The 10,832-nt window shown below is 39.9% G+C and overlaps 1 protein-coding gene across 2 annotated transcripts; it reads right to left on the bottom strand.

Moving 5' to 3' along the window:
- Window positions 1-244: 244 nt before the first annotated feature.
- On the bottom strand, window positions 245-10,300 carry LOC127907237 (cAMP-specific 3',5'-cyclic phosphodiesterase 4D-like). Of its 2 annotated transcripts, none has more exons than XM_052461320.1 (2): window positions 9,263-10,300; window positions 245-533 (listed from the first exon to the last, which is right to left on the bottom strand). In XM_052461320.1, the coding sequence occupies exons 1-2, from the start codon at window positions 9,571-9,573 to the stop codon at window positions 443-445; spliced, it is 402 nt and encodes a 133-aa protein (XP_052317280.1). In that variant the 5' UTR covers window positions 9,574-10,300; the 3' UTR covers window positions 245-442. The 2 variants fall into 2 exon arrangements, 1 of the variants encoding a protein (XP_052317280.1); XR_008063876.1 differs by lacking the exon at window positions 245-533 and adding an exon at window positions 6,182-7,298 and having other exon boundaries at window positions 9,263-9,412.
- Window positions 10,301-10,832: the final 532 nt, after the last annotated feature.

The following is a 10,832-nucleotide window of genomic DNA, read 5'->3' on the forward strand; positions in this document are numbered from 1 at the left end:
ATTGGAAAGTGTTTCTGGTTAGTAAATACAAATCAAATAAAACTAAATATTTTGGCATATTGGTACATCTCCCGTTGGTGTGTTTTACTTTCAACATGCACATCTGAGTTATCTTGTTGCAGTTGCATGCTAACAATTAAATAACTTAAAAGAAAAGAGTATAACTTTTTATTGAAGTTTACATGTCGGTCTCTTGGCCTTCGTCAGAGCATTTTGCTCTACTAAACAAAACATCTTTGGTATAATAATAATAATAATTTAAATGTCATAATCTCAAAGTGCATCAAAAGCATGAGCAGCCTAGCTATAGTTGGCTAGGTCAACCAATAGAGGCCAAGTCTTTGAGTGCATGCGTCCTCCAAAGATGAGACAGTTCATTGCTTGATCAGAGGAAGATGGTAAGGGAGATGTTGATGGAGTCTGGTGATGATCTTGTAGAGGGCTAGCTACTCTGGGAACCAGCCTGAGTCGTGAAGCAACTGGACTTCGCCTTCACAATGTATGGCACCCACTTGGGTGATGCCTCAGCAGCTCTGGATGCCAGAAAGATCACCGCACACAGTTCAGAGTAGTAGAACAGTCGTCCTCATTACGAGCCCTTTGCCTGGACTCCCTCTGTGTGCAATAGTGTTTAACATGATTTTTGAATGACTACCTCATCTCTGTACCCCACACATAAATCCTTAACGTTGCTCAGTCGAGTAGTGAACTTCAAACAAAGATTCAACCACAAAGACCTGGGAGGTTTTCCAATGACTCGCAAAGGGTGCCCATTGATTAAAAAAAAGGAAAAGCAGATATTGAATATCACTTTGAGCATGGTGAAGTTATGAATTACACTTTGGATGGTGTATCAATACACCCAGTCATTATAAAGATACAGGCGTCCTTCCCAACTCAGTCACAGGAGAGGAAGGAAACTGCTCAGGGATTTCACTATGAGGCCAATTAAGACTAACTTTTTTAAAGAGTTTAATGGCTGTGATAGGAAAAAACTGAGGATGGATCAACAACATTGTAGATACTCCACAAAACGAACCTTTTCACAGAGTGAAAAGAAGGAAGCCTAGAACATGCATCATGTTTACAATAAGGCACTAAAATAAACTGCAAAAAATGTGGCAAAGAAATGTACTTTATGTCCTGAATTAAAAGCATTATGTTTGGGGCAAATCCAATACATCACTGAGCACCACTTCATATTTTCAAACATGTCCGTGGCTGCATCATGTTATGGGTATGCTTGTCATCTGCAAGGACTAGGGAGTTTTTTTCAGACAAAAATAAACAGAATAGAGCAAAAAACAGGCAAAAATCAGAGGAAAAACACAAGGCCAAATATACACTGGAGCTGCTTACCAAGATGACACTCTTGTTCCAGAATGGTCTAGGTACCGTTTTGACTTAAATCATCTTGAAAGTCTATGGCAAGACTGATCAACAAGCAACTTGACAGAGCTTAATTTTTTTTTAAACAATCATGTGCAAATATTGTACTATCCAGGTGTGCAAAGCTCTTAAGAGACTTACCCAGAAAGTGTCACAGCTGTAATCACCGCCAAAGATGTATTGACTGAGGGGTGTGATTACTTATGTAAATAAGATTTCTGTATTTCAATTTCAATATATTTGCACAATTGTTTAATAACATGTTTTCACCTTGTCATTATGGGGCCTTTTGTGAAGATGGGTGAGATATTAGGCTGTAACAACAAAATGTGGAATAAGTCAAAGGGTATGAATACTTTCTGAAGGCACTATTCATGCTTACCCTACTGTTAACTCAAGTTTACTCCAAAGCTAGCTACTTAACTAACATTAACCCAAAACAACAACACTCCCGCTGTAGTGAAAGGTCACTGACTGGGGCTACAGACGATCCTTTCTGATTAATCTGCGACGCCGTAACTGATGGTGCATTCAAGACAACAAGGACATGCTCTGACTGGGAAAAATATTTTTGAACGATCATCCAACTCGGAATTACAAGTCGTAAAGTCAGGCATCATCCTAGGGCTCTGACTTCTCCGACCTGAAGATCACTGACGTCATGATTTCTCCCAGTTGGAGCTCATTTTGTTTCCGAGTTCCCAGTTGTCTTGAACGCACCAAAAGTAGTATGTTGGCATACTGCATACATTTTGCTAAATAGTACGTAGTACAATTAGTACACAGTATATAGTTAAGAAAGTAGTAGGCAAGCCAGATTTCGGACACTGCAACAGCAGAATCCGGAAAATTCTGTCATGATGTCATTCCACTTGTGGAGCCTGCCGGTCACCAAGACACAATGTTCACTTGTGTCCAATGGGATGCGGAAAAGGCTGAAATACTTCTTCCTTTATTAAACCTTTTTAGGTTAAATTCAATATAGAATGTGACTTGTCTGCAGTCACACAAAGTAGTCTTCATTAGGGCCCATCTTGTCTCTGTGGCTCAGCCCTCATCCCCAGCTTTTAAAGCATGTGGTCTAACCGTTTAGCTGTATCATTAGATCTCTGGTGAACAGGCTGGCCATCACCACTGGGCATGAGGCTATCAACAGTCACACTCACAGCATTAATGCTTACAGTATTACATGGGCACAGCACTGTGGGATTACTCTACAGGAGAACAGATATAGCAATATATCTCAATCGAATCAAAAGTTGGTAATGCATCCAATGTTATGTCTGTCTCACAATGTCTGCATATTTGATGAGTGCATAGAGCTATGGATGTGGGGCGCATATCAATGAATGTATGAATCTGCATTGCTTTGTCTTAGATTCAGGATCACTGCAAATCTCTTTGCATAACCTCAGAGCTGCCTCCCATTGCAATTGCTTAATTTTGTCATCATAACTGTTTTGACATCTTGTCTTTTAAGCAACAATGATAAGAATATCTTTACCACTCATGAGTAATTTCCCTCATACAGGAAATTGGATGGCTGACTCTCCTAATATAATGCAATTTGCCATTTTTATTTATTTTATTTCACCTTTATTTAACCAGGTAGGCAAATTGAGAACAAGTTCTCGTTTACAATTGCGACCTGGCCAAGATAAAGCAAAGCAGTTCGACACATACAACAGAGTTACACATGGAGTAAAACAAACATACAGTCAATAATACAGTAGAAAAATAAGTCTATATATGATGTGAGCAAATGAGGTGTGATAATAAAAGGGAGGTACAGGCAAAAAAAAGGCTATTTTAATTTTTTACAATTTTACCTTTATTTAACCAGGCAAGTCAGTTAAGAACAAATTTTTAATTTCAATGACGGCCTGGGAACAGTGGGTTAATTAACTGCCTGTTCAGGGGCAGAACGACAGATTTGTACCTTGTCAGCTCGGGGGTTTGAACTCGCAACCTTCCGGTTACTAGTCCAACGCTCTAACCACTAGGCTATGCTGCCGCCCCATGGTGGCAAGGTAAATACAATATAGCAAGTAAAACACTGGAACCTTAAATTAATACCAAAAAGCACATTTTTGTTTTCATACATGTTTACAATATTGCCAAAGTTGACTTTGTGCCTGGTAACTAGTGGAAAACCCTCATAAGGATTTTTTTTTGCCTCAGGTACCCATAAAGTCCAACATTTAGAATTTTGTGAAAAACACTTCAAGTTAGTTATCTGGCACCGAATGACCAATCTGCACGAAACATGATATGTGGCATCTATGGACAAAGGATTTGTTAAAAAGTTTTAAATAGCCAATAACTGTTGTTCCACTTCATGATTGTGTCCCACTTGTTGTTGATTCTTCACAAAAAAAATACAGTTTTATATCTTTATGTTTGAAGCCTGAAATGTGGCAAAAGTTCGCAAAGTTCAAGGGGGCCGAATACTTTCGCAAGGCACTGTATATATATACACACACACACACACACACACAGTTGAAGTCGGAAGTTTACATCCACTTAGGTTGGAGTCATTAAAACTTGTTTTTCAACCACTCCATAAATTTCTTGTTAACAAACCAGTTTTGGCAAGTCGTTTAGGACATCTACTTTGTGCATGACAAGTAATTTTTCCAACAATTGTTTACAGACAGATTATTTCACTTATAATTCACTGCATCACAATTCCAGTGGGTTGTACGTTTACATAGTCAACTTAATGTGCCTTTAAACAGCTTGGAAAATTCCAGAAAATTATGTAATGGCTTTAGAATCTTCTGATAAGCTAATTGACATCATTTTAGTCAATTGGAGGTGCACCTGTGGATGTATTTTGACATCATGGGAAAATGAAAAGAAATCAGCCAAGATCTCAGTAATAAATTGTAGACCACATGTCTGGTTCATCCTTGGGAGCAATTTCCAAATGCCTGAAGGTACCACGTTCATCTGAACAAACAATAGTATGCAAGTATAAGCACAGGACCACACACCTGTCATACCGCTCAGGAAGGAGACGCATTCTGTCTCCTAGAGATTAACGTATTTTGGTGCGAAAAGTGCAAATCAATCCCAAAACAACAGCAAAGGACCTTGTGAAGATGCTGGAGGAAACAGGTACAAAAGTATCTATATCCACAGTAAAACGAGTACTATATCGACATAACCTGAAAGGCTGCTCAGCAAGGAAGAAGCCACTGCTTCAAAACCGCCATAAAAAAGCCAGACTACAGTTTACAACTGTACATGGGGACAAAGATTGTACTTTTTGGAGAAATGTCCCCTGGTCTGATGAAACAAAAATAGAAATGTTTGGTCATAATGACCACCATTATGTTTAGAGGAAAAGGGGGAGGCTTGCAAGCCAAAGAACACCATTCCAACCGTGAAGCATGGGGGTGGCAGCATCATGTTGTGGGGGTGCTTTGCTGCAGGAGGGACTGGTGCACTTCACACAATAGATGGCATCATGAGGTAGGAAAATTATGTGGATATACATCAAGACATCAGTCAGGAAGTTAAAGCTTGGTTGCACATGGGTCTTCCAAATGGACAATGACCCCAAGCATACTTCCAAAGTTGTGGCAAAATGGCTTAAGGACAACAAAGTCAAGGAATTGGAGTGGCCATCACAAAGCCCTGACCTCAAACCTATAGAAAAAGTGTGTGCGAACAAGGAGGCCTACAAATCTAACTCAGTTACACCAGTTCTGTCAGGAGGAATGGGCCAAAACTCACCCAACTTATTGTGGGAAGCTTGTGGAAGGCTACTCGAAACATTTGACCCAAGTTAAACCATTTAAAAGGCAATGCTATCAAATACTAATTGAGTCTATTTAAACTCCTGACCCACTGGGAATGTGATGAAAGAAATAAGCTGAAATACATAATTCTCTTCTGACATTTCACATTCTTAAAATAAAGTGGTGATCCTAACTGACCTAAGACAGGGAATTTTACTAGGTTTAAATGTCAGGAATAGTGAAAAATTGAGTTGAAATGTATTTGGCTAAGGTGTATGTAAACTTCCAACTTCAACTGTATCTACTTTTCCAAATCATGTCCAATCAATTGAATGTACCACAGGTGGACTCCAATCAGGTTGTAGAAACATCTCAAGGATGAGCAATGGAAACAGGATGCACCTGAGCTCAATTTCAAGTCTCATAGCAAAGAGTCTGAATAATCATGTAAATAAGCTATTTCATTTTTTTGTAACACATTTGCAAACATTTCTAAAAAACAGTTGTTGCTTTCTCATTAGTGTGTAATCCTATTTAGAATAAGGCTGTAATGTAACAAAGTGTGGAAAAGGGGAAGGAGTCTAGGGCTATATGTCAAACTAGAACCGGATAATCTAATTTCAATGGAGTTGATGTCACGCCTGCTCCCGCTCCCCCTCCCTGGAGCTCGAAGGAGACAGGCTCCCCAACATTACGCTCTCGTGCCACCATCAGTACGCACACCTGTCTTCCCCAGTCATGCGCATCAGCGATTATTGGAATAGCGGTCTGTTCCCAAGCTCTGTTCCCTGCTTCAGAATTAATGTTTGTTTGTCTTTGCATACCCGGTTCTATTGCTGTCCCTGTCCTGTTTGATGTCTGTTCCATATTAGATGTTTGACTCCCCATTCCTGCTTTCTTCTCCACCGTCGGTACTTACAGTTGATGGAGAGAGAAAGACTGCTTGCGCATGCACTCGTTTAAAGCAACGATTTTCGAGTGATAGGCTGTTTTAAAACTCTGCAGCTGCAATATGTAACGATGTAAGCTGAAAGTCGGGAAGCAAGTTCAGGGAGTGAATACATTTAATTAATGAATTAACAAAACAAGAAACACAAACTAGCAACAATAACGACTGGGGAAGAAACCAAAGGGAGTGACATATAAAGGGCAGGTAATAAAGGAGGTGATGGAGTCCAGGTGTGTTATTATGCGTGTAACGTTGGTGACCTAGAGGCCAGAAGGAGCACAAATGACACAAAATAAAAATTACAATAAAAAAATAAGGTGACCCCGAAAGCCAGATGGAGATGGGTAAATTAGACGGGCATTCTGTCTTTATATTACTGTAGCATAGACTATGCTGTAGCAAATGCAGGCCTAGCTATCACAAGAAAAAAAGTTACGATGATGAGATGACAGTATAGGTCTACATACATTGTGAACTGTGCTCAATACTGAGTTGGGCTGTCTGTACCCACCCTGAGCATTGAAGATTCTTCACGCAGAGGCCATAGAGAAGTCAGATTTAAACATGCATATAATTTAACAGTTCCATTTCACACCATGCTGTTCATATAAGTAATTTATTATAATTTACCAGTTTCTCTCAGTTATTTATCCTTGGAAAATAGAGTGGTTTTGGGTGGTAAATCCCAGTAAAACTCAGTATCCAGGTTAAACTCTAATGCTTACCCAATAAAAATGCACTAAATTGCCCAGTCGGGCACATCATTGCACACAAGTTAGGCTATGAAATACACTGAGTCTACAATACATTAAGAACACCTGCTCTTTCCATGACAGACTGACCAGGTGAATGCCATGATAGACTTGTTGATGTTACTTGTTAAATCCACTTAATCAGTGTAGATGAAGGGGAGGTGATAGGTTCAAATATAAACCTTGAGACATGAATTGTGTATGTGTGCCATTCAGAGGGTAAATGGTTAAGACAAAATATTGAAGTGTCTTTGAACGGGGTATGGTAGTAGTTTGTGTCAATAACTGCAACGCTGCTGTTTGTTTGTTTTTTTACACCCGTGTGTATCAAGAATGGTCCACCACACAGACATCCAGTCAACTTGACAACTGTGGGAAGCATTGGAGTCAACATGGGCCAGCATCCCTGTGGAAAGCTTTCAACACCTTGTGGAGTCCATGCCCCGACGAAGTGAGGCGGTTCTGAGGGCAAAAGGGGGTTGGGGGGTGCAACTTAATATTAGGATGGTGTTATTAATGTTTTGTACGCTCAGTGTATATTCAACAAATTAGAAGTTGAAAAATAGAACTAAAATGATTAAACATTAAATGACTTCAATATGATTGCAAAAGGCCTATTGCCTACTGTTTATTTTAATGCGGTCATCTCTGTTTTCAATTGAAGCATCTTTTTATATGTTGCTTGTATCAATTGCAAAGACATTGGCAACTTTGTATTTCTAGTCAACTTTGGTCTGAAGTTTATGAGCAGTCACAGGGAAACGGATAGACCATGTGAATCTATGTTCAACAGAGATCTGTGTATAAAGTGACACAGGAGGGCAAAAAAGGAACTAACGATGCACTTAGCTGTTCTACGATTGGCCTGAGGCATCATTATATTACAAGCATTTTCAAGTGCAACGTTAATAACGATGGTTTTGGGAAACAGCTTGGAGATATTAATGATGCTCTTACGAAGGTTCTACTGTTGAACTTAGTCTTAAGATGCTTTTGGGAAATGGGCCCTGGACAGTACTGCCCCATAGATTATCAGCCATGAGTAAAACAATGCAATACTACACATCTTTCTTCACCCCCCCTGAAATATTAAAAAATATAATTATACCTTCTATAAAGAACTTAAGTCTTCCTCTGTCCCAAGTATGTTTACAATCTGAAGAAATCAATCTCAAACAGTAATCATGCTTTTCTTTCTATCTAGACTCTGAATACCAGGTCTGGATACATGTTAGTCCATTCCAAGCACAGCTCGGTCAATATTCTCCATAGCCCTGAGGTGAGATGGCAGTCATAACTGAAGAGAATATTAGTCCAGGGACAGATATTATTGAAGCTCCAGAACTTCCGACAGGAAACGGAGGTGACCTAATATTAAAGGTCTTTCTCTCTTTATTTTGCAGCTAAAGTAGATAATTAGAGAAGAAGAATCCCCAGGACTCAGTCTGAATATGTAGCAGCCTTCTGGGCTCCACCACCACCTAAAAACCATCTAGAGTCAACTCCTGGTATATAGAATGGCTCGAGACTGTTGTGAATATGTGGATTAAACCAATGAATGCAAGGAGAGACTAGTGAAAATAATGTATGGTAGGCCTATAATCCTTTTAACACTGCTTAGCTCGATTGGACGATGTAAAAAGAAAATATCAGAGCCAGTATGTGTGGGTCAGCATGAGAGTGGAAATAGGGTATTTTTGTATTGGACTGGTGAACTGCACTGCAGTCTGCCCTTGTCAGAAATTAACTGTAATTGTGTGGTAAGAGATGCTTACAATTGGCTAATTAGGCCTATAGATGATATAAAAAGCTTTAATGTATCTACTAGTATGGGATGTGTTGGGTAAAAAAAGGGCGTACAAGCCAATACATGGACTGAAATGTGCAATGTGTTATGCCTGCTCATCATTTGAGAGATGAACCTTGTAAAATTGTGCCCCTCACTTTATTTCCTGCAGGGTAGGTCTATTTAACTTTGTGTCCTCCCTATGCCTACTTGGTCCACGTCTACCTTAAATTAATGTATCGATTTATTTTACTCCCAGTCACAGCACCTTTAAATCATGAGCGTCTTTTTTTTTAAACAGACATCAATCAAGACATCCATATCATTAATAACAGAAACTATTGATGCACAAACGTCCAATCTAAAACGAATGAGCAAATTCATCATTTGTTTTTACATAATTTACAAATCCCTTTGTCTCGTCGGCTGGATTAATAACAATTCTCGAGTACCGGGTTGGGATATTTTTCACATCTACCTAAAAGGCGAATACTTAGGCTACGGAATGAAAACTAAAGCTTGTCCAAAGTTCCGACATATTTTACACCTTTGGTAGCCTACTTACCCTACTTTTTCGCTTTCCATTGTTCACACACGCCCTTGTCATTCTCCTTTGAGACAGAGATAAAGCTGTCCTTACCGTCGAAGTCCTTGGAACGAGGATGGCCATGACATCCGCGATTTCTTCAAACAGGGTCGGTGCCCGGTGTCCACTGCATAAGTTCGGTCCATGGTCTTAGGGCTGAGGTATTTCTCGGTGTCCGAAAATCCTCTTCTCACCCGGTTGTTCGTCCGTACTCCGAGCGCGTGGTGGAGCGGAGAGAGCACTGCTTGGTTCTGTTGCCTCCACAAATGTTTAGGCGCATTCGCGTTTCCACCAGTGCAGCTACTGCCGAAGCTACCACTGCCAGAGACGAGGGACGCTGTCACATTCCCGCCGGCGGTATCCATCCTAGCTTGCCAAGGTTTTTATTAGACTCGCAGTCTGGATTAAAACATGCAAAGTGAAGCCTCGGGACTTTTTCGGCGCCTTGTCTCGGGGCTGTTGCTGCCAAGATGTTTTCTAAAACTTTGTTCTGCTGGAGACCTAAATTAATTCTACATTTGTTACGTTCAACACAGGTTTTCGGTTAGTTTGAAAAGTTACTTGAAATCTGCAGATCCAGGCACTTCTCTGAATTACCTTTAAAAGGACAGAGCTATCTGAAGTAAAGCAATTAAATAATGTGCATTGCCTCATTCTCCAAAATACAGTAGTAGACTATCCAACAAAACATCCATTTGGTGACTAGTCTACTTTGTCATCGTAATACTCCAAACACTATTGCCATATATAGGCCTACTGTGCTAAGATTTGTTTTTTAATTAACATTTAATTTTGTGTTATTATAACGTCCCGTCCAATGTTACTCTCTTCCTGTGGCTCAGATAAGAACCTGGCTGTTGTCGAATTCCAAGTGCTCCACCGTCTATGCGTACACGCCTATTTCAGCAAGGTTCTGGTGACGATTCCTTATCCGTGCTCCCCAATAGGCTTACGTGGTACGTGGATAAACTACCTTGAGCCTAAATTAAAATCCATGAATGACCTTTAATATGTTTCCGAAATAATCTGTTCCAAAAGCCGGCTGTTATAACTTTACGCACTCAATGCATGAAAACATCCATGCAGTAGGCAGCCGAAACAACCGCATTTCACTGTTCATCCCCCATATGCAGTCCTTGTTAACAATCGAATAGGAAAGCTGTCACAGCATACATAAAACATGAGACCTTAGCCACCTCCCTTTGACCACAACACAAATGCAGTCCAGAGGGATAGGTAATGTTATGGCTAAAGTGGGAATCAATCCACATTTTGCTTCTCTGATCCTTGTTAATGGAATTACGGTATGGATGTATCATAATATAATAAAGTAAGATGGTCCTTCTGTGGCTCAGTTGGTAGAGCATGGCGCTTGTAACGCCAGGGTAGTGGGTTCGATTCCCGTGACCACCCATACGTAGAATGTATGCACAAATGACTGTAAGTCGCTTTGGATAAAAGCATCAGCTAAATGGCATATATTAAGATTAGAATGTTAAAAAAAGTGTTCACTCGTTGATCCTTGTTCATGGAATCAAAACCATGACCACAACAAGAGTGTCTAAATGTGTCTTCTATATTTATTGTGTAAAATAATATATTGCTACGTATGCATTGCAGTTTT

This window comes from Oncorhynchus keta, chromosome 14, assembly GCF_023373465.1.
Source record: "Oncorhynchus keta strain PuntledgeMale-10-30-2019 chromosome 14, Oket_V2, whole genome shotgun sequence".
Lineage (NCBI taxonomy): Eukaryota > Metazoa > Chordata > Actinopteri > Salmoniformes > Salmonidae > Oncorhynchus > Oncorhynchus keta.

What these genes read in the sequence shown, in the direction of transcription:
- LOC127907237 (XM_052461320.1), bottom strand. Translation starts at nt 9,573, where the DNA reads ATGGATACCGCCGGCGGGAATGTGACAGCGTCCCTCGTCTCTGGCAGT. An exon ending in TCGTTCCAAGGACTTCGACG is followed by an intron (nt 534 to 9,262) that starts GTAAGGACAGCT and finishes TCTGGCATCCAG; the next exon opens with AGCTGCTGAGGCATCACCCA.